The sequence below is a fragment of the Chiroxiphia lanceolata genome, chromosome 5 (genome assembly GCF_009829145.1).
Source record: "Chiroxiphia lanceolata isolate bChiLan1 chromosome 5, bChiLan1.pri, whole genome shotgun sequence".
NCBI lineage: Eukaryota > Metazoa > Chordata > Aves > Passeriformes > Pipridae > Chiroxiphia > Chiroxiphia lanceolata.
This window is the reverse complement of record NC_045641.1, coordinates 33894150-33921831: the sequence shown is the minus strand read 5'-3', so window position 1 is coordinate 33921831 and position 27682 is coordinate 33894150. Positions and strand designations below refer to the sequence as shown.

Here is a 27682-nt window from a genome sequence, read left to right as displayed (position 1 = left end):
AAAAAAAGATAGAACCAGATGCTACTTTTAAGTGAAATCATTTATTACACCAATCTGTTTTATAGGAGGTATATATATATTTTATCATTAAGACAAATTCAATAAAATGACTATCTACAAGAATGACTTTGATTGTTTTATTTTCATGTCACCATACATGAACAAATGAATTTTATGTCTTATTAAAACATTTTACTCCGTATCAAAAATGTACACATTTTAATAACCATTGCTATGGTCTGAAGGGATTTTTACATTTAATTCATTTAATTTAAAAAATAAGTGTCATTTCATTGCTTTACATGGTACAGTGTAAGCTTAAATCATCCTATATATAATAAAAGTTTGTGTAGGTATACAAGTAATTTTTCATGTTGTCACATACCTTCATGTTTGAGACACAGGTGGGGAAACTGCATTTCTTTTTTGCAAAAGGTTGAAGTATGTACTGATGTGAGCACAAAGCAACATTTCTTAAAAACAAAACCAGTTTGAATGGCACAAGAGTTAGCATTTTTATAAATTAACAACTAGAGTTCTGGATTATGGAAACAGGTACATGAGATTCCAGTACTTTCCTTAGGGCTTGGCTCTCTGAAAGAATACCTGCGAAAAATTATTTTAAAAAAATTAAAACAAAGGAAATACAAGACATGGAATGGTTGATGTATAAGGTAGTTAGTTTGACAGAGCTCATTTTCATGTTCAGCATATTGGTTAACACATCAGGTACAAGGATGTGACTTGTGCTATTTGATTACACTCACACCCTCAAAAATGATGCATTCTGACACTCTCTACAATTATAGAATAACCTTTTTGCTATTTCAGCTATTAAATAAAAGCCACAAGAACATCAAGATATTGAGGAGATGGCAAGGTGCTAAGAATAAGTGACAACTTTATAGATATAGGTTTTTTTGTTTTTCCCAAGTAACTAGTTTTAATATTTGGAGATTCCCTATAGCTAAAAACCACTAAATAATTTAATATTTTGATTTTACTTCAAGTCACTACTATGACTGAATTGCATGACAAAGTTCAAGTGGAACTAAAAGCTATTTAAAGAAAAAATCTTTATACCTTTAAGTAATTTTTAAAAACTTTAGCATCAGGCTGCTGAAGTGCTTGACAGAATTCCTGTAAGAGAGAATAAAGAAATATTAAGTAACTAAATGAAGCAACAAGACAACCTGAAATACATTAGGAGCATATAAATACCTCGTACGTAAAGCCATTGATATTAATTTGTATTTTCCCTAATGCACAACCAAAGAAAAGTATGTTATGGATAAAAACTTGTAAAAGGCTATGACAGTCCAAGTGCATTCTGTTTTTTTGCTTTTTTCAAATACAGGATATCAGATCCATTTTTAGCTGAGTAGACAAACAGGACCATCTACAAGGATGTCCTCAAGTTAAAATTTGAATTCAAGTAGGAAGATTGCTTAGACAGTCACATGCACTGGACTTTCTTTTTTTTTGCAAGGTATGCTTACAGTAACTTTACTCCTAATGCTAAATTAATCCTATTCTGATATGCAATAACTGAATAAGTTTTATTGCTGGGGGAGGTTAACTTTGTAAGTACCCATTTTTTTCCCCATTTAACATTTATGATTGTTAGAGTTTTCCAAATGTTCTTTTAGGAATTCCCACCTGGATTATCTCAGGAGCTACTTGCAAAGAAGGCAAATACTCTTGCTGAAGATACTGAATGCACTCAGGACCCTAGAGAAAAGCAGTACACAATTTTTCAAAGTATATTATTTTACAAATGGAAAATCATAGTCCAATACTGTATGGTACAGAAAACTGAAAACAGGTGGTTTATATGACTATTATAGAGAAGTAATAGCATATCAAATGCTTATGTTATTCTCAGCTGTTAGCAAATAAAAAGATTTGTCAACCTTGGCATTAAGGATTCTACTACAATTTGGTATCTTTTGTCACACAGCAAAAGAATGCACAGAAAATTGCAGTGAAATAAGAATTACAATAGAACCAATCAGTTTGTTACATGTCAACTGTAAAAGTCAGTTATGTATGAAGGCAGCCCTAATTTCACTATCTGACATATGGAAGAAATAAAAAAAAATGGCTTTTAGTATCTGCCTACTGTTTTACCATACTACTCCCACTGCAAAATTTAGTAGCCAAGTGCAGCTAAACACAGTATTTCTCTTCTTGTAACTTTGACTGTTATCTGCAGTGGACTAAGCAGTAATTATATGGAACTTCCAAACCTTTGAGCAGTGCAAACATTTTGATTAATGCTTCAGTTTTTGTTTCCTTTACTGTATTTATCAGATAACTCTCATCACAGGAGGGATTACTCTACACTGTCAGAATACAAACATAACTAAATACATCTACCTGGGGAAAGTGAATCAACTTTATTAATTCACATAAGTTACCCTAGAACATGGTATACAGTACACACATGAGAGGAGAAGATTTCAGATCATTTTCCCATATTTGTCTTGATTTGTCCTGGTTCCTGCCAGGCCAGAGTAATTTTTGCAGGAGGGGTAGTTATTCTGTACCAACTGTTGGGTAGCCTCGTGGTTCCATGGTGCTTTGGGTAGTACCGGTTTCTGTGTGGTGAGCCTTTTATTCACCTGTAAGTCATTCACTTTTCTTGTATATCCTTTTATTATTATTGTTACTGTTTGTTTCTAATTTCATTGCTGTTTCCAGGAAACTGTTCTTATGTCAACCCATGATCTGTACCTTTCATGCCTCCAATTCTCCTCTCCAGCCACCCACAGAGGGAGGGACAGGTGGGAGTGAGCAAGCAGGACATGGTTTGGAGTGTTGCAGTGGGAATACTAAATTAGGGAACGGTATTCCTAAGCCACAACAGTGTTAAAAGAAACTGTATTCATAATAACAAGTTATTTCCTTTACCAAAGCTTGATTTCCTATGGATTTCTCTCTTCATTGCATTTTGGTAAAAAAGGAACAAACTCAGAAGGTCTCTTCAATTAAAACACAATCCCTTTTCTGCCAGTTTGTAACTTCTTACATTTTTTGTGTAGTTGTGACTTTAACTTGCATTTGACAGAAAAGTTAGCCTGTAAGTTAAATGATGTAGCAAGAAACTAACATGAACATAGGGTTTCATTTCCCATTAAAAATGGGAATACACTACACTGTTTTAAGCATTAGACAATGCAAAATTTACTTTTTCCATGTTTTTCAATCTAGTCTCCTACACATCAAAATACACACTTATTTTTCACACAGAAGTGCTCTACAGTACCTCACTAATGACTTTTATGTCAGTTTAATTACTACACTGAAAAGTGAAAGAATGCAAATTGATCAATTAAACACAGTACCAACCAAGAGAGCGGATTTTTCTTCTTGATGAAGAGTCAATATTTTGCAGTAATTTATCAAAAGGTGGAAGTACTGGATCCTGTATCCCTGTGCAGCATTATGGTCATCTTGTTATTTTATATAACAGTTGTTGCCGGGACAGAGAGAATGAACAATTTTCCTGCACTCTGTAGGCCTTGCTTGCCATGGAAGTGACAAGCTGTATTGTTTATACTTATAGACTGTGTGAAAATATGTGATGCTTATACTTGTTAGCTGTGTGTCTAATTATAAGGTTTGAGAACATAATAATATGTTTATAGAAAGAAAACCTTGAGAAACTGAAGATAATGAAACACCTGCAAATTTAGTAAAACCCTAAAAGCAGATTAATTAGAAAGAGGTTTCTATGCCAAGGATGATTTCAGGTCGCGTGGACAGAACAACAGGTCCAATGAACTGGGGACATGAGACGCGTGCACAGACTGAGCTATCCAATCATCTTATTATGAGCATGTACCCTGAGCAAACTAAGCTGTATAAAAGTTAACTGATTTAAATAATAAATGGACATATGCCGACCATAATGGCCTGTGAGCATTATGTTCATGCCTCCCCATCGATAAACAGTACAGTAGGAATTCAGCATAGTAAGTATCTAACTTTTAGAAACTGATAAAAGCACTAGAAAGAAACCTGCAACAGTTATTCCCTGTAAAGTATGATGAAGCTTACCCTTTTGAGATGAATTGTTTTTAACGTCACTGCACACTCTGATAAAGCCTGAAATGTAATATATAACATTAGACTGTTGCATTGGTCTATTGGTTAAGTATTCAAAGCTAAAGAACTTAATAAGGACCAAAACAAGGGCTAATTCATGCTATTATTCCCTCATTTACCTGTCACATAATTCAGAGTCTTGACCTTCCAGGTTTTGTTCCACTCTAATCAGAAAAATTTCTGCACAGCTGAATCCAAAATGAACTAAAGAACAGTCAACTGTGTATGTTCACTTTCACTGAACATACAGGTCAATGTTAAATACTCAGATCTGCAACTGATTTTGAATGTAGGGAAACTACAGAATACACTACTACTATGATATTCAATAATCAATCATTCAGGTATCAACAATTAAAAAAAAATCCCAAGGGTTGAGATGACAATCTTTAATACCACATGGCCACTGTAGGTTTCTTAGCTTGAATCTGCCCCACAAGAATGAATGCAAAAAAAAAAAGTCCATAATACACACCAGTACTGTCTGGGCATCTGCTAAGTCAAATGTTTGCTTCAAAGGTGCTAAGAAACATGCAGGAACAATGTGCTTGTAGACAAAGTCTGCAAAACCTACTGGTCCATCTTTACCTCCTGAAAAGAAAAATAACATTCCAAGTTCTATTATTGCTTCACAGATAATAGCAACTGCAAAGGAATTCTGGAAAGGCAGTCTTACCCCAAAGCTCCACCAACTTAGAAAGAATAATAAAACAAGTCTTCTGTGCAATAGGATCTGGGTAATCCACTGCTCCTTGAATGACAGTGAACATCACACGCTCCACATTCTCTGCACCTTAAACACATTAAAATGAGCTTGTCATTTCAACTTGCAGCTTAAAATGTTTTGATACTGTTACACTATTTTATATAAATACTGACCTGGAAGACATGCTTCAACTTCAAAATAGCTCTTTTTTGCACAAATCTCAAATATTTTTGGGAAGTTTCCCCTACGATGCAAGACAACTCTTATTTAGGTTATAATTTTTTTTTACGTTTGGAGTTTAAAATTGTTCTTCTGGCCTTTAATACACACAAAAGGTGAGAAGGGTAGACCTGCTTACAAACACAAATTTTCTCCTCTTTACCTAAACCTGGCAGACTTAATTAAAACTCAGTAGCACTGAAGCAGTTAGCCTATCTTGCAACATATGGCAAGATATTTTTTAAACATTTAAAATTTCTGTGCTGCATCTATGCTTATTTCTTTGATTCCTTTAAAAATTTCTTGGCACATTGCAACTACCAAGAGCCTCTTTCAAGAAAGCTTTCCTTTCCCACTGGTATTACCACCATTTGGTAAGTGGAAGGAACTCTGAGCTCCAACCAGCTGAGTCACTTTAAAGAATCAGGCAACTAGATATCTGACTTGAAATTCCTGCCATGAAAAGAAGTAACCTTCATCTGGCCACTAAGGGTGAGGAAAACCTGGTAACTACATATATAGTAAGTCACATCATGCCTTCCACCACCACAGATAACAAGATCAGGTGGTAGTGATAAAAATTTGCAAAAGTTAACTGATGTGCCTCTCCTTCAGAAAATGAACACAATGAATACTGGCAGCTGTGAGTGGTCTTGCCCAACAGTCTGAACACTGTTGGATGTATGATCTCTGATTCACCAGACAAATACAATGATGCATGAGGATGGATATACCATTCTTGTCCTTACAGACACAGTGATCACATTAAACTGAAAAGATCAATAAGGAGAATATGCCTATTACAGTTGGATTTCACAAACCCAAATTCCTGTACAACAGGTAATTTGAATCAGGCAAATTGAATACTGTATTTACATGAATCCATTCTACCCTACCATAGTTAATGGTACTTGACAAGAACTAGGCTAATGATTTTAGTAGATAAAACCTAGCTGAGATTAACCATAGTATTATCTTTTGAGCAACTGAACTCATTACCTTGATTAGCTATGACTTCACTCATTCCACTACCAGTTACTGTCTGCAAAAAAGCAAAGTAACTCCTCCGTAACATTTGTTTTTCTAAAGCAGCAGACTGGTCATTTTCTTCTGCTGGAAGGAGCAACACCTCAAAAATAGCATGAAGTAGTGGCATAAACATCTGTTGCAGAAAAGGTGAAACCTGTGTCTGTGGAGATCAGAAGAGGGTGTCAACTCAAACAGTTAGAGAAATCAAACATTTAGAAGTTAAAACTTACAGGCTTGTTACAATTCTCAGCTTGGATTCACTTTTAATATTAGTAATATCATGTACCAACTACTTAAAGCAAGCCGCATCAGGGTCATCATGAACATTCCTGGATCTTGACTTACACACCAACTATTTCAAGCTTTTGAACAAAAAAAACTAGCCCTACCTAGTCTCATTCTGAGGAACAGAAGCTTTTTCAGGATTTTTCATCCTTCTGTTCAGACAGACCATTTCAAATTTCCTGAAATACCATCCCTAAGATGCTGAGGTCATCTTTTGTAAAATTTTTCTCTAAGGATTACTGAAGAAGCACAAACGCTTCTGACGTTACAGAATAAACTTGTCACTTACAAGCAAGTGAGAAATATATGGAAGGGCACTAAATTAATTGAACGCATATGAATTGAAAAACTGAAGGTGTGTGTTATTCAGTCATGCCTTATAATTCTATAAAGAGACAACTCAGATGTTTATTTCCTAATGCTTAAGCAAGATTTTATCTTTAATCTTCTCTTTATTATACCTTGAAAGTATTCAAGACTATAAGAAGATAGAATCTTTGCTTTACCATGTTATAATAATAATAGTACTGTATAATACAAAGTTAAATATTTCACACAAACATGGTATTTGTCCAGTCTCGCTCCTGTGACTTTTTTTCTTTTACTTTCCTCACCTTTCACTGACTATTTTAAATTATCTACTGTTATCTTGGATTGCTTTTAGCATAGCTTGCTAAAAGGACTAAAGTAGTAAGAGTCTTCCTCTCTAAGCTCTTAAATATTCGATTTTTCAAAATTCCCTCTCTGCTCTGAAGATGGGATACTCCAAACAGCGGTCCGTCCACATGCTAGGTTCACACACGTATATTATAGCTCTGTTCCACTGCTCACAAAATGCGCCTCTCTCTTCACTCGCAGTAATTTTAATTTTGCATTCTGCTGGAAAATTTATTTAAGTCTTTTTAGAGGGCTTCTTAACCTTTTCATATAGCCATGAATTTCCCATACCATTCATAACAGTGTGATATTCCTGTGGCAGCTCCAGGGAACTAACAGAGGTGTAACAGGTTAGTAACTTCATCTATTTCACTGACTTAACATTTGAATTGTTTGAAAGTAGGAAGCTCTCAAAGATTACACTTTAAGAGCTTTTGCCAGATTATTAGTTGACAGTCCTGCTCCTGTTTATTACATATCTCATGTGTGCCATTTCCAAACCTCCATATTTGTCCATGTATTTTTAATTGCAATGCATTAAGCCTCGGTGTACATTTTATGCAACACCACTAGATAGAGATCTTGTAAATCATTATTCCTCCCTACACCTGCATCTGATATTTCTGTATCTCTGTCTTCTGGAAATCTCATTATAAGAAATGAGAAAACTCACTTCAGAGATTGCATAGTTTGTAACATTAGCTTAACACTTCAGGAAGGGTATGAAGCTAATTGTGTCAATCAAAAAAAAAATTGCAAGTACTATTTTAAAATATTAAACTCAAAAAATAAACACAATATAAATATAATCAAGAAAAAACACTCATTCAATCACTGTGAATCCAGCAATGAAGGACCATGATGGAAGACAATGTTTCCCAGTAGCAGCCTGAAAAATATACTGATTTATAAATTCTTAGGTAAGGTTCTAACAGATACCTGTTTTTCTGTAATGAGAAAAAAGATATCAGCAACACTTTGACCCTGAAAAGCTTAAGGAATATCATACCTTAAACTTAGCTGTTATTTGGTTTATAAGAGGAATGAATTCTTGAAGATCTTTTGCTTCACAATCTTTAAGCATGTGTTCAGAGGCAGAAGGAATGAATGGAAGAACTTCTTCCTCTAGGCAAATAATCATGCGGTGGAGGAAAGTGCGGACACCACTTCTCAGAACTTCCTTTTGTAACGGACAACTGAGAGCTGGCAGAAATGTTTGTAGACAGTCCAGATAAACCTCTGAGCATCCACATTGCTTTACAGTTTGCTTATTGCTGAAAGCCTTGCTGGTTCGACTGTGAAAGCAGTGCATCAAGTTTTATATAAGCTCACGTTCCAATATGATGAAGAAGCAGTAACACTGAGAACAACAAATGCTTTAAAACCCATGCACTAAACTAGAATATTCCATTTTGTGAAATGAGAGCCAAACAGTGGAAGTAACGAACAGAATTATTTGATATGAAGTAGAATTGCTTTGGCAGTTTTTGAGAATTAAATTCTAACAATTTACAAACAACATATGATTAGAATAGCTCCATTCAATTCTTTGAGCAGAGGAATAGGTGCTGATTCATTATAAACTTGCTCGATATTCTCTGTATCTACATCCATAGCAGCCTTTTCTAAAGGACTTAACTCATTTTCTGGGCTGCCATAAATTCTACAACCACTGATGATTTTCTAGGTCAATGAAGGATAGGTAGAAAACTCAGCCCCTCCTCCCAATAAATCCTTTGTATTTTCCTTTTACTCAAATCAGAAATGTACACAGAGTCACTGTGTTGTACCTACCTAGCAAACCCAACAGCATGATTGAGGCAGTCAGCCAGTGCCATCTGTCTGTCCTCATCTTGTGCCATCATCAGTTTTTCTAACAATACTTTGAACTTCTCCATCAGTGGAGTCAACAAATTTCTCATTAGAACCTGTTTTCGTTCTGCAGAGTATTCGCTGTTAACTATTAACACTCCAGCTGTTTCATAAATGAAAAGTTGATCATCACTGCTTAACAGTGCCTGGTAACCATTTTCCTAAAATTGAAGATAACAAGTGTAATTCACTAAGCGTTCTTTATCAAGGCTGTCTTCTCAAAGTTTATAGCCTTCTATATATACCCATCTCTATCCTATGCTCCCAGAAACCCACATAAGCAAGATTATTAAAATTAAGTACAAAAGGTACATGCAAGTGATCTCAGACCAAAAGTCAGGATTACTATTTGTGTTTAAATGTTTGCGTGCTAAGCTTACAATTCAGCAAGTACTCAGACACACAGGTGAGTAAGTGCAAGCCTTATTCATTACTAAAATCTGCTGCAAATACTCACAGGAGGAGAAAGTTCCATCAGGTCTTGTATTCTATTCAGAACATCTTCAATAAAGGGATTCATTTGCTTACTGAAGTAAAACACAAAGTACGTAACACTATTTAGAAGCACGTGCATTTTTACAAGTTTCTTGATATTTTATTTAAGCTGTAAACCTAGACACTAAACTACCTTTTCAATGTAGAAATCCCCATTAACTATCAAAGCCCTGCTGCAGAAAAATCTGGCTTACGGATATGGTGCTAGTGGTAGGCCAAATAGATACATGGCATAGTAGGACAAACATTTCTTTCTTTCCCTCATTTTTTCAAAAACATGGATCATCTAAGCAAAATAGTTTCAATAACGGTTGAAAAACAGGATCATGCTGAAATCTGAGCCATTTCTGAGCTTCTTCTACCTCTACATTAAATACAAGCCTATGAAATAAGACCAACAAGACAGGACTGTTCGAAGGGTTCTAATACAATGAGTAAACTTTATCAGTATAAACACCATAAACACTCAAAATTTGGTTAGGGATAGGGAAGAGTTACTTCTTGTGAATCTCCAGTTCCACTCACACTCAGCTCTGCTCACTGAGGAAAAGCAGAACAGACGTACATTGTTGATCAGCTTTGGCATCTAATCAAAATAAACTAAGCATATGTATTTCCACTTCTGTTACAAATTTTTCCACTGCTACCTTAGCATTACACAACAGGACAACCCTGCTAGAGCACTGTTTTATTACATCACTGCAGTCCACTTGAAGCCCAGCCTGTTTCAATGACAACTGTGACTTACAGAAGGGCTGTGTATGGTAAATTCAGTGCCATTTGGACGCATTTTACTCACTTAAGAGACTTGACAAATCTGGAAAAGAGGTAAGCTGTTCGACTTCGTACTTTGGGACTTGTATGGCGAAGACCACGGTGATCTAAAAATGCCATCTGCAATCAAGAAAAGCATCTCAGAATCCCTAAACAAAGCCGGGGGAATCTAATCCAACAGTTTAAGAAATCCAGCTTCTTTAGTGACCTTCAGAAAATAGGAAAATTTCCTAAGTCTAAAGAACTTCCCTAGTCTTACCTAGTAAAAAATGTAAATGAGGTGAAACTTACCAGAACAGTTGGAATGTGCTGAGGTTCAACAGCAAAGAATTTTTCATATCTAACCACTGTTTCAAAGAATTCCAGGGTCACAGATGTATGCTGATAGGCACTAACACCAGAAGTCACCAGCTACAAATAAAAGCATTAGCATTTTAGCTCTTTATAAAACTAACTGCAATGTAAGTGACATGCTGGTAATTAAGGTGAGCCATTTAAACTGAAATGTTCCAGTCTTCATTGCCATTTTTAAATAGCTCTCAACACATACTTACTGTTCTCATCATGTCTTGTAAAGCCGTAGCTTTAGTAACATCACCAGAGAAGTGAGCACCATGAGATACAGGAAGAGCTTCAGCCAACATATACAGCAGCCTTATTGCTACTTCTACTTCCATAAATCGCGTAGTCTGCCAGTTCCTAGAGAAAGAATATGAACATGTTAGTCTTTAGTACCCTATGAAATAACCACTGTTCTTTTTATGCTGTGCATTTCTGGAAGGCTCAAAAGAACATATTTATACTACGAAAAACACCGGTAAGGCCCAGGCAGTATTTCAGGATGCTTCTGAAAGACTTTATCCACTAACACACCACCTCTTCATCAGAGCACTACCAATTTTCTTTTACCAGTTTCCACTTGAAAGCTACAGATTTCTTAAAGTGCTTACTTCAGTACAAAACCACCTACTACTATGTGGACAAGCCGTTCAGCCTCATACAAACAGAGGCTTACTAAAGAACAAGGTAGAATTGTTTATAAACAATACTGGATTTCTACTTGTATACACATAATTGTCCTCACAGTCAGGCAATTAGTAATCATATTTCTTTACTTACATGCAGTTTCCACGATTGGATCTATTGTTTGGGGTTTTTTTAACAAAAATACTTCACTTACATTTTTTAACCCTATCCAACACTTGTTTTTCTGATAAAAGTAATGCATAATATTTACACCTCAAGGAAACTCTTATGAGATGTGGCAAAGTGAACACCTGTCCAAATGGTTGTTGCTGTGTAGGTAAGTGACAAAGATCAAGAACACCTCTAGGAAAGAAGCACTATCATTTAAGGTTACAAAAAGAAAGCTTTTTCTTTCTAAAGAGCTGAGTAAAAGATTATACAAAGTCACACTTATCATTAAGTTGTAACGAGCTCATTCTATCAACTGGTTTCATATTGCTGCATCATACTTAAATTCATTACTAACTCTGACAGTTTACAAAAGGCAAAAAACTCCCAAAGGGCATCGTGCAAAACAAGTCAAAAACCCCAACTTACTGAAGCGTAGTGTTAAAAACTCTGCGGACAGACGCCAACAGTAATTCTGGTGAAACCTGGGCAAGTCTGTCCAGCAACAATTTTAATTGTTTTCTGTACTCCACAAACATTGCTTCATCTTCACCCTACAAAACATTCACATCAGTAAAGTCCATATTTTCACGTTTAAATTCATCCACAACCATTTTAGACAATTACACCTAAACCAAAAAACATGTATATACGAAGCCAGTCTAGCACGCTCAGAGAATTCAATAATGCTCACCCTATACTCTTGCAACATAACAGCAGGCTCCTTTTATGGCTAGTTGTAATATGTTGAGATACACTGCATTCAGTCCAGAAGCATATTAAAAAGGCTTTCCAAACTGAAAACTGGCCAAAAGTACAAGAAAGAAAATGCTCTTGGCAAAGTCTTACTGACCCAATTCTTGAAAATTGACTCACTCCCCAAAAACGTTTTTTTTTTCTCAGCATCTGTCTTAATTTTAAAATTGGACCTCATAGCAACATTTATGATGGACTGCATACAGTTTAGGTTAACCTTTTTAAGACTACAACTCTCCAAACAGGCTGGAGCAAAAGTAAGTCTGTCTAACAAACTCAATCATTACTGTTGGCTCATAGTGATGTAGGCATGAAAAGAGAACTCACTCCACCTTTATCTTATTTTTGCAGAGGTTTGACCATCTCTAGTAGCTCAAGTAGCATCTCTTAAAGAGTTTCATTACACAACATTTCTCAAGTCTTTTTGCAAGATAGAAGTGATGTGCAGAAACACACAAATTTGCACTGAACAAGCCACCTTAACAGCCATGTTTAGGTATCAGCACAGCTGTGTTTGTCTAGGAAGATCTTTGCACAAACACAGCCAGAAACACTCTTAACTGAACCGGCTTGGATATTCCTTTACTATGTTGTTTTGTCCTATGCAGACATATCCAGAAGTTAAAAAAGCTTTCCATGTAAGAAAAAAAAAAAAAAAAAATCAGGCTACAGACCTTTGCTTTCCACCTTTAAATCTTTAGTTTAAGAAAAATATGGATTTTAAAAGTGTGAGCAAGTTTTAGTACGTATAATTAAATGGCATTTGTCTGTTTACTCCTATAACAAAATACCTCATTTTCAAAGTTATATTCTTCATCATATGTCAACTTCTTCATTACAGCCAACATGATTGCCTAAGATAAAAACACAGCTGTAAGCATAGAAGCAGACAAGTTATAAGAACCAACAGTTAAAATTACTACAGTAAAGAAAATATGAAAGCAAGCATTATGTGTTTACATATATTTTTAATCCCATTTGAACTATTATTTTCAGAGGTTTAGCAGAAGTTAACGGTCCAAATCAAAACAGATGGATTATATCCAAACAATACACAGATACTATTCCAGATACACAGCATAGATGATTTGGAGCTCTCAGCCTCTGACAGTACTATCTTGGCCTTATTCCCAGCTTGTGATATGTGTTCAGTTCACACTGAAAACAATCAAAATGACTGAACTAGGCAGAGGAAGCTAAACAGTTGTCCAAGATACTATTTTAAAGGGACAGGTCAGCTCGGCTGTAACATCAACTTCTCTAACAGCTCACAGTCATTGGGATGGGTGAGTAACATCAATCTCTACTCAATAATTGTTTTGCTAGCTTCTGTTTGCTGTTTCAATATTGCTTCAAGAAACAGTGCACTATACTCTAGTAGCTATAACTACTATCTTTAGCACGTAGTCAATACTATTGATTGAAGTATTGTAGTCTAATCATTATCATCATCGTAATCAATAAAATAGAATAAATCATTTACATATTTGGTTTGCCACCCTTAATCTTGCGGGACAAAGTAGCACAAAGATTCAATTACACCTATACAATCTTTTATACACGAACATAGACTAAATCTGGGACTAGGATTGGATCCAACCGCATCTAGACTCCTCTCTGAGAAGGAGTCTAGAAAGCAAGGGTGTCCTTTCTGCACCTTGTGACTCAACAGGAGGGTCTCTCTAATAACTTCTAGAAAACAACTCTTCTGTATCGATTTAAGAATATTCTGTGAACAGTACAGTCTGTACAGGATCTTACCAACACATGCTTAAGGGTTGTTTGGGAAGACCAGCTCTAAGATAGCTTTCATCTTTATACACAATTCAATATAGGTTTACTATTTAAGAAACAACTGTAGTTACTTAGCAGAAGATGGAACACACTGACCTTACTTTTAAGTCCTCCCTTTTGATTATTGTCACACACATATTTCAAGGCATATATAGGAAACATGATTTGTTTCAGCAAAATGAAACATTCTGATTCAATGTGTTCTTGAAGAATAGAATTTGTAGTAAAAAGAAAATACTTACCTCTACATTAGCTTTTTGTTGGTCTGAAAGTGCAGAAAGCTGTAAAATAAAATTTAAGTGTTATTTTTTTTATACTAACTTCTTTATTACTAATGGGAAAAGACAGTCTTGCTTTTTAACAGCCATATGATCTGCAAGCCTTCTTTCCACTTAACACAAGATTTAACCAAACTCCTTCAGATCTCTAAACACTACAGAAATAGCACAACCACAGGCATTAAAGATACTGAATGCAATTAGTAAAAACCTATTTTGCAAGTCAGTTTGCACATAGTATGAGATCTACATATTCACAAAAATATCAAATGAAATCATATGTTAAACTGAAGTCAGACATACTTGTTTCAGGATGTGAAGGTAATCATAACAAAAGCCAATGATGTTAGAGGAGATGTCATCATCTTCATGAATTAACAGTTGCAACATCAGGGCCACTTTTGCTTCAATAGCTTGTAGAGTGTCTTGAGCGCTCTTCATATCACCATTTTTTATCAGTTTAGTCCAACTAGCTATTAATGCTTGCCCCATCCCATTGACTAGCTTAGAAAATCTGGCCAGAAAATCCACATCATCTTCCTGCAAGGAAAGACACCCAAATAAAAATACTATCAGAACTTATGTTTAAATGGCATGAGCTCACAGCCTGTACTACACATCTAATATGTAGAAGTAAAACCAACATTTGTCTCCTAGACAGAAAGTACAATTGCCTGGTTCCTTTTCCCCTGGGAATGGAAAGAGAAAAAAATTAAAGCAATGTCAGATTTGGCTGTCCTCCATTACACAACAGTAGCTTGCTTCATCTCTTCAGATTAGTTTTTTCTCTTTTTACTTTACAGAAAGAAGTAGGTTCAAAATAAAAGCAGCAGCACATACCTACCATAAATTTTAGGCTGTATAAGAGGAAAATCTTTTTATGGGAATACTTCAAAGAATTAACACCTGTAGCTCACTTAAGAAATACTGATAACAAGTAACTTTCAGTACTGCCTGTAAGAGTGAGTTAATATTAAATATTTATGGCTTGCTTTTGCTGAAATACATTGATCAGAATTGAGAAATAATCCTAGACCAGTCACCCCAACAGATGATTTGCTCCCTGCCATAACTGTGCAAAAGCTAAATAATGACAAGTCTACCTCAGAAAGACTGAGGTAAGAGTTTTTAGAGGAACACCTTCTGAATTCGTGAATGCACATGTTCTGCGTTTTAGTAGGAATACAAATTTGACAAAGGCTTAAAAATTAAGAGATAACTGCCTTGCAATCTAAGGACTACAGCTTTATAAGAACTGGTTGCTCCTTCTCCACAGCAGGTAGCAAACAGCTGTTCCTTAAACACTGCAACTGCCAGGGAATATCTATTTAGTTAGTAGGTATACTTTTCCAGTTTATCTATAAGCATTTCAAGCCTGACGGTTGATGGTACAGACATGCAAACCAGCATACATGTCCTTAAGAAAGCTCTTTCCCCTACCTAATTATGCATAGCTGATCTAATGTCTCACCCTAAAAAACTCTACCTTGGCTATAAGACCTATTACAGAATCATTCAGAAGAGAAGATTCGAGACAAGGAAACACAGAAGCAGCATTAACAGTAAGCACAACATGCTTTAGGAGAGGAACAGAGCAGTTATATAATATCTTGCTTCTAAAATGAAGTACTGCGTTTAAATTAATAATTAACATTAATAACACACTGTTAGTTTAAGTATGAGAAAAATGTAAGAAGCATTTAGCTTAGATGCAGAAGCATAAGTACTTCTCCCTAATCTGTGGACTGTTTTATAGTTTTCTGCACATTTGCTTATTTAAGAACTGTTGGAAACCTGTGACTTGTTCCTATTGTTAAAAATCAATACACAAACCTGATCAATACTGAAGAGGCCAGCAGACTGCAATACTTGACATAAAGATTCAACCAATTTTGTTTTATCAATTGGGTCCATTCCCTTATTTACAATTTCAAACAAACAATCACAGGCTTCTTCTCGGAGAACTTCCACAGACATGTGACCTAGCAGCATATTTATAAACCTTCAGAGAAAAAAAGAGTTTATTTTCATATGTACAAAGTAGCATTGCATAGAAGCTTTATACTGTGTTTCTTTTTATAAAATAGTTTTTAAGTCTATTGTACTGACTAAACCCAGCATTTGACACATTTTAAGGAGAACACAGCAAACTGAGTAGTGTTTAGTTTGGCCATTATATCAGCTTGGCGTGCAAAGACAATCACTCTACTAAAATTCCCCAAACTCCAAAGATCTATATATAGAAGTCCTTCTTCCAAGATGAGTTTTGATTCTGTTTCATAGAAATACAGTCAGCACACTATCACAGTTGTTTTTGCAAACTTTTTCCATCAAAACCCCCTTACCTTTCATTGGCTATCAGGTTCAAATCTATCCAGGATACATAAGCTCCAACTACTTCAAGGCACTGGCATGTCAGCTCTGAGTTATTATATTGATAGTTTTGTAAGATTTGGTACCACGATTCCACCAAACTTGGAATGCACTGTTCCCTCATAGTATCTTTTAATAAGGTGTTCCTACGAGCCTCCTATCAATACAGAAAAAGGATAAATCAGTGTTGTTGTGGACTAGCATCTTGTTAAATTAGTAGCAGTTCTGTATCCACTACCACACACACCACTTGTCCTAGCAAGATATGTAAGTCAAACCAGAAACCCAAAGTGAATGCTTTTTTTATTTTCCAAGAAATAAAACAAAAATATCCTAGGTTTGTTTTTAGTTTGTTGGTTTGGGTTTTTTTACCTCAATGCCCAAACATTTAAATAAAGGCCCTGTAGATCATTAAACAGACTTCTGATGTTAGGACTCCTTGAAACACACACTAGAAGAAATTAACATTTTCAAATTAGTCAGTCTAGTATTAAATTGGCTAACTCAGTCCATTAGTTTTTGTTTGCTAGCTTTTCAAGCAAAAAAACCTCATTAGCTGACAAGTATGAAGTCATAAAAGGCATTAAACAACATATGGCTTTTGGATTTTAACCACCTAATGTTTCTAAGGAACAGCTGCCACAGAAAAAGACCCTATCTACAAACTTTCTACTCTAATGAAAAAGAACTTTTTTGAAATTTAAAACAAATAATGCAAAACAATAACTTGCCTCTGATGTATGAACAACATCTCGGTCCACCAGCTCGGCATCAACAGCCATCAGGATTCTGAGGTACATATCCACACCTCGTGGATTAAGGTCAACTACTGATAGAATGTCAAAAAAAAACTTGGGCCATTTTGTGAGATATTCAGTAACAAAAAGCAATGCAAAGACTTGTGCTGCTTTGTTGCGAATAAAGGTCTTCTCAGGCTGGGGATTCAGCATCTGGTAGAAACAAGACATTTTATTCGTATATTAAATTATACTATATTAGAGAAGAGTCTTACGTATCTGTTGATTTCTCTATAGTGATTAATGTACTACCTCTCTTCCCGGTTGAGACCAATAAAAAGTCTCACTTTTCCAAGGATTTTGCAGAAAATTTGGCTAAATCATCATGCAACAAGGAAAACATTCTCTCTGAGTGATACAGTCCTAAGCCCTTCATTCAGTACCAAGACATTAAGTGTACTATTCAAAGACTAAAACGTCATTTGTCAGCTTGGTGAAAGGAGTAAACAAGAACTTCCAGAAACAAGTTACAGTCCTCTTGTAGCTAGCTTGTGCCTGTATTAGATGTTAGCCTTAGGAATAGTAAAGGATGTTCCTAAATCTAAGATCACAAGGGAAAAAAATCTGTCACTACCAATCTCCACCTCTCTCCTTCCTAAATAGAACAGTTTGCCATAAAGAAAAAAGCAACTTAATCCACTTCACAATAATCTGTTCTTTTTAAAGAGTTGTATTATATTCCATTTCCTACTGTTAAGTTCTCTACACAGCAACCACGTTATTCTCCAGTGCAGAAGTGGAATGACAACTAGATAACAGCAGGTATAGAAAAAGACTTGTGTAAGCCCACTTGATGGTTCTGCTCACTGCAAACTCCTGGGTCGGACTGATATTACATGTTCAGTTTTGTTAACTAATTCCACAAGAAAGAGTAGTCCATACTCTGTCACAATACTAACAGAAGGGTGATGCTGTTGATTCATAAACATCTGCTAGCATTTTAAATCAACAGGATTTTGCTCAGGAGGGTCTTAGAATTACTGTTCCTCCTCCAGGCACTCAGGAACATCAGGAATCTGTATTATAATTCTTTAAAGGGAAACTTTTAATACTCATTTCACACACAACTGATTAAACCACAGTCATTATCTAATGCAAGAGTTTTATATTTAGTGTTAAATTCAAGCACAGACTTCTTTACAACATTTGATTTAAACAATTTTTCACAAATCTTTAACCACTGGATACCGAATATCTTCATGAATCCATCTTTAAACTCAAATAACAGATTAAACGTTTAGCCCACACTCAATGCCTTAGGCTAGCCTACTAAAAGCCTACTCTGTAACACTGCTGTGAAGGACAGACTTACCTGTGCTTGCAGCCATGTTATGAGCGTTTCCCTAATTAGCTGCTGCTGGACTTCAGTAAGTTCAGAGTATCTGAAATAAAACATATTGAGATCAAAATACAACAGCTTCATGACAAGCGCCAAGTAAGGCAAAAACTCTCAATACGGCACATAATGCTGCATATCAACATAAACAGAAGGTTCCTAGAAAATGAATTTACAAAGCTATTTGCATGTTAAAATTTTGAATCAAAGACAAAAATAAGGAAAAAATTTATTTTTTATTTTATTGCATTTATTTTATAAATCCATATTAATGGATTACATTTTGAGGTACTACTGCCTCCTATATTGGAGTAGGAGCTTGAAACTTTACAGGAAGGGTGCTCTTTCAGCTCTAAACAGGATTTACGACCCTGACAAAAATACACATTTGACCATACACTATGGGGAGAAGGAAGAGACATCTGTATATGCTCAAATTTGTTTACTACTCGTGGAAGACTGTCAACAGTGAAAAGGAAGTCCTTCACTGATTTGACCTACAGTACATTTATTATCAGACATATGTCAAAAACCCAAGCAAACAAGTAATTCTGCTTCATGTCATACATACATTTTGGGAAATTCTGACATTATATCCAGCCCACCTCAAATACTACCCACACAACACCTTCCTAACACAAGCGAAGCTGAGAACACTCTCTTTGCAATACAGCTGTATTTAGGTCTGTAATTCCTTAGCAGGAATGACTGCTGAATGGGACTCCACTGTTCCTGTCACAGCTAACTATTCATTAAAGAGAAGAAAAAAGCAACCCCACTGAAAATGCTCAAAGAAAATAAGCAGCAGGAAAACAAGAAAAAATGTACTGCAGGAAGCAGATGACAAGAATGGAACAAGCAGAGGAAGGTGGACAGTAAGGTAAAATAAGGTAAATAAAATCACAGAAAATTCTTTAGTATTTGCACTCAAACAGAACTGTAAAAAGCAGTTCACAAAATGCATCTTATTCCTATCTAAACCCAACCCACATGTTCGGTGTATTGCAACCAGTCACAGTGATATTCCAAGATGCCATGATGCTCCAGTCCAGATGAAAGGAGTCCAAAGTGAAAAAAAAAAAAAAAAATATAGTTCCATGCAATGATACTGATATTATTTCAAAGTATTTTTCCTTAAAATTACAATTCTATGAAAATACCACTCAGTGAAAAGACTATTTTCTCTTAACATCTCTGCCATGGTTATTGAATGAATAAGGCTTTGTCTGAAGTCCAGGAGTCTGTACTGAGCAAGGCTGCTGCTTGCAGGACCCTCTTCTGCAAAAATCAGTGAGAGTACAGAATAAGGCCTGAAATTCCAGAAAGGAACGGCTAAGTAAGTTTCAAGAAATCCTTGGTAACTGGGTCTGTGTTGGGCCACACACAGGTGTGAAGACTAGCTAAGAGTAGCGTGTGCTGCTTAAAACCTCTCTCAGAAAAAGGTAAAGAAATACAGGAAAGTCCTCTGGACCAGATTACAGCCACCTCATCAACCATGGCAAGACAACAGCCACCACTCATTTACAAGCAGAATAAAAAGGGAAAATTAAATGGACGTATAGAGGTGGTATCAAGAAAGATTACTCACTTGAACTTAATTTGATGTTCCAGGACTTGAAAGCAGAAGAACTTGATGTGATCATCACTAGAAAAGAAAATTCTGTTACTGGCAACAATATGGTACACTTTCCTAGGAAGAAAAACATTCCTCAAATATTACAATAAGATTGCCCCTTTGGCAAATCAAGAATAACTGTGCACCAAAAAAAAAAAAAAAATGCTGCTGCTGCTGTTACTTCAGAGCAAAAATGAAAAATCTTGAGCAGTTAATCTGATAGAAATGAGCAACTGTTAAACTAATATTTACGCTTGATATTAGCCTTTTCTTTTCTACAGCCACCTATTTGTTATGCTTTGATTTCAGTAATGAACACACAAAGCTACAATACCGATTGTATCCTGCCTTTATAAAAATCTGCCAGGCTTCAATACTATGTTTGAGGTCCACTAGTACACCAAGTGCAAGTTGTACACTGCATCTCAAAAATCAAAGGTGAAGACAAACTGAGGTATACATTAGGAAGGTACATTACACATGCTATATAATCTATATGACTTTATCTTATTATCTAAACATTTTAACAACCATAATGTGTTTTTTTAAAAGATTATAAAATGCTGTTTTCTAATATTGTGTGGTTTTAATTACTGCACTGTTGGAGTCAGAAGTTTTGATGAATCATTTACAAAAAAGCATTCACTATAAATTACTGCTGTTATTCAGGAGATATTCACCCCTCATTTTCCTTCCAACCTGAATTATTCCGTAATACAGCGACAACCTAGTATTTTTTATGTAAATACACAGTTTTGTGCAAAAATAACTGAGACTACACACCCTTCGCATCCTGAAAAATGGGATGGCCTACTCCATAGAAGATGGACAAGAACTACTTTTGGGATTACTACATATAAAACCTATGGTCTCCCAGTGGGCAATTTTCAGCACTCCTTATGGGGATAAGATAGCACACTCTTTTCCCCTGGATTTCATAAAGCAGCAGTCTTTAGGCTACTAGATTAATATGGAGTTTAACTTATACACTGTTCTTCCTTGAAAGGCATTATACAAAGGCCACAGATCAACTATGATACTAAAAATAGTATGAAGACCATATTAACTTTTAACAATTTACAGTTTGCCTAATATGCTGCACAGCTAAATCTCAGCCACATATATTAGTAAGAAAATAAGAAATTATTAACTACATTACCTGTATATACTCTGAGCTAATGCTTCTGCACAGACTTGCCAAGCATCCTGAGATATCTTAAGCTGCTCAAAGTAGGCTAGTGCCTGCAAAAAATTATCTTTAAGTTCCATTTAAAAAAAGAACAAAGCACACAGCAAGACAATTAGTTTACACCTAGCCTCATATTTAAACAGCTCTCCTTCAAAAAAACAGCACTATTTGGATACATTCAAGTATTTATATGGCTCCCTAATTACTTTAATACAGGACTGATTTTTTTCACCTACTATGATAGGTACCCATTTTCACTTCACATTCAATACAAATATTTTTGTTACTTAAATAGAGAAGTCGTAGAATCAGAAATGCTGAGGTGTGATGGAACCTCCAAAGACAGTTGACTAGAGAAACTTGCTCAGGGCCTTTCTATTTAGGTGGAAGTTCACATCCAAATTAAAATTCCTTCCACAAATTCTAAAGAGAAGGTGATTTAGATTTTTCACTGAAAACAATTATTTTTGTTATACCACTTCGCCTGTATCCAACACCCCAAGCTTAAGAAACATTCAAACACTGGCCACTTGGACAACTGTCAGTTTAGAAATCTACTACAGAAATCAGAAAAAACTTCTACTAAATTTTAGATAATCAAGTTGCTTATCAGAACTTCTAAATAGCTTTTCACAACAGTTAATTTGATTCAATTGCTTTAGGATTTAGTGTGCCTTGTAATATAAAACAGTAAAGTAAGTTATGAAACAGAGATTATAATTATTCAGAAATAAGTTCTAAAATAAGAATTCACTTCCTGTAGTTAGTACTTGTGATTTCCCTAAACTTAACAGTTTTACTAGAAATGGTTTGATACTTCCTTTATGTTACATCTTACATGATGAGTGAAAAGGTAAGTCCCCTTCTGCTATGAAATATTTCAAAACTGGGCAGACTGCATAGTTATAACATCAATAAATCTATAAGCTTCAAATTTTAGCAATATTCTACTAACAGAACACTACAGATTAGCTATATCTATCCTTCCAAAAAGGACAAATACCCAGAATGAACACATTTAATAGGTTGCTTAGTAATACTGCATCAAACCACATTTGTAACTTTCTTATACGTTTTAGGATTTCTTTTATGAACACAAAACCATGGTATTAACATCCCCATTTCTGAAAGATTTTACTGGAGATTCTCTCGTAGACAGTTGAATCAACTTGGTGATCAGTAAGCAGAGATAATTACTCAATAGTTATATAAATAGTAATGTCTTTTCATAGTAACTGTTACCCACACACCACGACTACTTTCTTAAACTACGACAATACAAGCTGCACTGCAGCTGAAACCATACATTAATTGAAAAGACACTAAAGCTAGGTAATCCATCAAAATAATAATTAAAAAACACATATAAGAATCAAAAGGGCAACTTCAAGCAATCTGTTTTCTGTAGCTGATTTTCATTCAGTGAGAACCTACATAAGGAGCTGAGTAACAAGTACAAAGAATTGAAACGACTTAAAAAGTCAGAGCCCAGAAAAATAAACTCTATGCATGTTAAGTGTAACTTCACTGAATTGATAATACATGACTGTCAGCTTACATGTTTGCAACACGACTCTGTGTTACACTTGCCACCACAAACCCTATGTGCTGGTTAACAGAAAAAAAAAACCCACAACCCTCCCAAGGAACAGCACCTCCAGTTACTAGAGAGAAAAGGAAGTTCATTACATACTCTTTGCCTGAAGTCTGCATCAGCATTTGGGTTTAGCCCTAAAAGGGCTTGTTCATCCATTTCTACTGCTATACTCTTTGTTTCCTGCTCCTAACTGGTTTGCCCACTTCTTCTAGAGGGGAAACTACAATCATCTGCAAACAGAGAAAGAAAAATTTTATTTACTCAGCAAAACAGGAACAATTAAAAGCAGGACAGCAACAACCACAAGTTTTCCCACAAACATCAAGCACACAGTATGTACTCCACCTGAATGTGAATGGACATACTTCTGATACAGATATCAGAATTTTAAGTCCTTCAATCAACTTTTCACAGTACTATATTTCTTACTGAATAAGGCAATTTTTAAGTTTCCATATATTTCAGTTCTCTTGAAAAGAGTTAACACCATCTGAATTAACAGAGAAATGGCATGATGTGTATTATTCAACTGAAAGGCTTAAACTCAAATTTCAAGCATGCAGAGGTTCCAGCAAGCTACGACATGAACATAAATCTGCTACTTTTTTTTCTGCTGTATTTTTTTTCCCCTCACCACAAACTTAACTGCGAAAAAAATCTCTACTCATCTCTAATATTGTTAAGATGCCTCATAATCCCCTAGAGGGGCAAAGCTGTTAGGAGGTCTTTCTTCTAAAGTAAGCACACATAACAGAAGTGTCTCAGAAATTAACCACAAAATACACCACACTGAGTTGTTAACAAAGTTTTCTGTTCCTACTAATGAGTGCTGATTTACTAGCAATGATTTTTATTTAGAAAATTCAGTGTAAAATTAACAAGCGAGCTAGGCAAATGTTCTAAAGATGACATGCCTCTTCAGGCTGTTCTGCAATGCTCTGGTAAAATGCAGATAATTAAAAAAAAATTAAAATAACCTCTGTCAAATTGTAGGATGCCATTAAGACAACAAGAGGGGACAAAAACCCATCTATTCTTCAAACCCCTGCCCCACCTCCCCCCCATGGTACCACAGTTAATTAGGCTTGAAATCAGGCCTTGTTATGTAAGTATGTAGGAGGTAGGGGAAAGGAAGAGACAAGAGGAAGAGATGAAATACAAAAGGGCTGTGGTTTGAAGCTGCCTACATACCCACAGGTAGTACTTCTAACCCTCCCCCACGGGAAGAAAGGTGGCAGTGACAACTCACAGCACGCAGGACTGAAAAGGAGAGCCCCAAATTTAATGTGGTGACAGACTTTTCTATAAAACTCAAGACAGAATACACCATACCAAAGTGCATAATGAAAAGCAACTTAATAAGTAAAACTGAGTTCATACAAAAAAATAAATTGCAGGTTTCAGCAGCATAGAAACCAGAAAGTCTGGAACAAAGAGATGACTCGTGGCAAAAGAAGCCTCACACACTGCCTTAGACAGTGATTCCCCTCGGGCAGAACCTTCAGGGATTAAAGTTGCTTTGCCAAGCCTTCTCTCTCTGCATCCCCAGCCCCCAATCTGTTTTCCACATAATCAACATCCAGACCAGCCAGATTAAAATAAAGGAAAACCGATTTTTTTTTTCAACAGCAACTCATCAATAATGACACAAGTAAAACTATTTAATGTACAGAAGCATTTTTTCCATATTTACCTGCTGATATCACTACATTGCTACCTTTTGGACAGACGATCTATCAAACACGTATTCTCTTCACCTGTTATCACTAACAGCAATACCAATCAGTTCTACTAATTTTATAAGTGCTACATGTGCATATTTAAAATTTCAACTTCTACCATATAGCCTTTTTCTAAAGAGTTTCATCCTGATGACCCACCTCAGAAAGACAATTGAGATAAACTATCTGAATGAGCCTTTTGAGAAAGCTAATAAAATAACTTTTCATGCCTCTGGTTTTACTTAAGCAGACAGCCTTTCACCACAGCTGGTTACACTCTGAAAGCAAAACTGAATTGTGATTTTAATAGTACTCACAATTCACAAAATCCATTACAAAATGCACTCAGCTATAACATCAAGTATGTCATGAAAGCAAGTTTTTTTTATAAAAATAATCAATAACATTAATACGTAATATGCAGCTGTGTAGATAGTATTGTCTTTTTTATTTAGAGATGATTTTTTTGTTAAGCAGTACACCCATGTTAGGTGGCAAATTCATCTTGCTACAATTAGGAGGGTGCAGTTCCTTAACAAGGAAGTCATACAGATATGTCTCATCAGGATAGTTCATTCCCTTTCACTTGTTAAATACTGAAAAATGCATTTGCTAGTAGAGATTGTTTTCATATCGGAAAGCAGGGGAAAAAAAGAAAAAAGGCAACTCACTTTGCCCAGTTAATAATGCAAACGTGGTCAAGGTGTGTAACTTCGGTCCAGATATGCCCCAATAATAAAAGCATTCAGAGCATTTTAACTACAGGTGCTAACCACAGGAGCAATTAAAGCATACTTCATTTGCAGCACTCGTTTTAGGTATTTACAAGAGTGTAATAGCACAGGGGGAGCCTGTGACATGCCTCATTTGAATTCCCTCAGTTTTCTCTCTAAAACAAAGATAACAAAATTAATCTTTCATAATTTTTTTTGCTGTTTTGCTTGCGGCAAACCTTTAGAGTATTTACAGACTCTTAGGGTTCTAGAGCCTTCACGCTGACCTAACACGCGGCTAGAGCGAACAGCTGTGTACCTATTGCTACTTCGAGAACTTTTCAACCGGTCTAGAAACTTTTTCTTTCTGTAAGTGACATATTAGGTCTTCATTTCAGGCACATTCTTACTGGCAGGAATTCCCTGTGAGGAGCAAGGCCTCCTTGCCCCCGCCCCAAATTCGGTCAGGAGCCCGGCCTCCCGCGGCTGGAGAGCCAAACGCGGCTCCGCAGCCCGGCCGGGGAGGGCGATCGCGGCATCCATCCAGCTCCGCGACGGGGACGCCGGGGCTGCATCAACCCCTCCAGCCCCGTCCCAGGGCCGCTGCGAGTGACCAAGCACTCGGCTCTCCCGCGGCGGGGAATACCGCTCCCACCATGCCGGGACGGGCGGAACATGGAAGTGCGGGGAGGTCCCTCCCTCCCCTCTCGCTGCGGTCCTACGATTTCTTCCTTCCCCCACCAGAGCTACAGCGGAGGGACGGCCACGGAGGCGGCAGCTCCCGCGAACAGAACCGCACCGCAGGCTACTGCGCATATTAGCAGAGAAAAACACCGATATTTTTTCGCGGCTCCCGGAGGGTGGGCCCGGCGGGGAACAGTCGGCTGCGCCCCCGCCGCCCCCCAGCAGCAGGGCTGGGTGAGCACGGAGGCGGCGGTGCCTCTCCCCCCCCCGCCCCGGAGCCTCTTGGCCGCGGTGGAGGCGGCGCCGGGCTGAGGGAGCCGGCCGGGGGACTCGCAGGAGCCCGCGGGCGCCACCAGCTCAGCCCACACCGCCCCTTCTCCGCCGCCGCCGGGCTGAGTCACCCGCGCCGCGTGTCGCGTCCTGCCCGCGCCCCCCGCCCGTACCTTCCTGGTCAGTGCTCCATCACCGCCGGCTCCCGCCCACCTCTGCGGCTCCACGGCCGCCACGAGCACAGGGAGCGGGCCGAGCCGGGCCGCGCCGCCTCAGCTAGCGGCGGGAGGAGGAGGAGCGGGACCGCCCCTGTCGCCAAACCGGCCGGGCGCGGCGCACGCCGGGATGCGCCCCCGCCGCTCCCTGGGAGTCGTAGTCCCACCTCCCCCTTCGGTACCGCCTGCGCTGCTGTAAAACCGACCGCACCGACGGAATAAACCGAGGCTGCCCTGCAAATCGTGCTGTGTCAGCAGCAGCTAGGCCGGGCCTAGCCGCCGGTGCGAGCTCCGCAGTCACGACCGGAGCGACTTATTCGGGGACGCGCATGGGGAAGGGCCCGGGCTGGCGTGGGCTTGTCTGCGAGGAGCGATCCAGCAGCTGTCTGCACATGTGGCACTGGGCTCCTGCGCTAAGGGCTCAGCAACGACGCGGCGCGATGGGACTTGGCGTGATCAGGCGCCCGCATGTTCGTAAGGACCCGGTTTAAACGGCCGGGACCTAAACGGGAACAACTCCAGCAACACACTGCAGTCATTTACAACCCGTCCCAGCACTGCTGCTGTTACAGTATTTTTCAACAGTGTCAAAACCCACTCTCGCCCCGTGGCTACGGCAGCGCAGCTCCCGAAACCGTGAGGCGCACAGCGCTCGAAGACCCTCGCTCGTCCCCCCAGCACAGCCACTGCCCGCGCACGGTGCGCTGGGGACCGAGCGCCCAGCGGGACCAGCCGCGAAACAGATCCCGTAGAACTGAGTGCGGGGAGGGATCCGCAGGGGTCAGCCCTGCGCGCCCGGCTACCGGCCCGAGAGGAGCGCGGTGCCTCCGCCTGAAGCATGCCTGCCACGTCCCCCGCGGCAACGCGAGCAGAACTAGCGGGAGAAGGAGTCACGCACAGCCAGGCCGCCCATTCGGGTCCGCGGGCACGGTGCCAGGAGAAGGGCCCGGGGCACCGCAGGCCGCACGGCAGAACGAGCGTGGGCCGGGCTGGGCCACGTGGATCCGCTGGCCCAGAACCCACCGCCACCAGCGGAGACTGACAGCTGCGCCCTCCAATCGCA

General features: G+C 37.9%; 1 protein-coding gene across 4 annotated transcripts; it reads right to left on the bottom strand.

Annotated features, from left to right (window-relative positions):
- Positions 1-27682, bottom strand: XPOT (exportin for tRNA). 4 transcript variants are annotated; one of them, XM_032689152.1, is made up of 25 exons: positions 27643-27682; positions 23113-23246; positions 21390-21472; positions 20204-20260; positions 18592-18661; positions 17214-17432; positions 16455-16639; positions 15943-16111; positions 14413-14649; positions 14074-14112; positions 12829-12891; positions 11711-11835; positions 10702-10846; positions 10439-10558; positions 10173-10267; positions 9336-9405; positions 8801-9039; positions 8016-8301; positions 6035-6224; positions 4787-4903; positions 4586-4701; positions 4063-4110; positions 1660-1731; positions 1084-1140; positions 1-606 (listed from the first exon to the last, which is right to left on the bottom strand). In XM_032689152.1, exons 2-25 carry the CDS (start codon positions 23170-23172, stop codon positions 580-582), a joined length of 2889 nt encoding a protein of 962 aa, XP_032545043.1. In that variant the 5' UTR covers positions 23173-23246; positions 27643-27682; the 3' UTR covers positions 1-579. The 4 variants fall into 4 exon arrangements, with proteins under 4 accessions (XP_032545043.1, XP_032545042.1, XP_032545041.1 ...); XM_032689151.1 differs by lacking the exon at positions 27643-27682 and adding an exon at positions 27518-27629; XM_032689150.1 differs by lacking the exon at positions 27643-27682 and adding an exon at positions 26578-26710.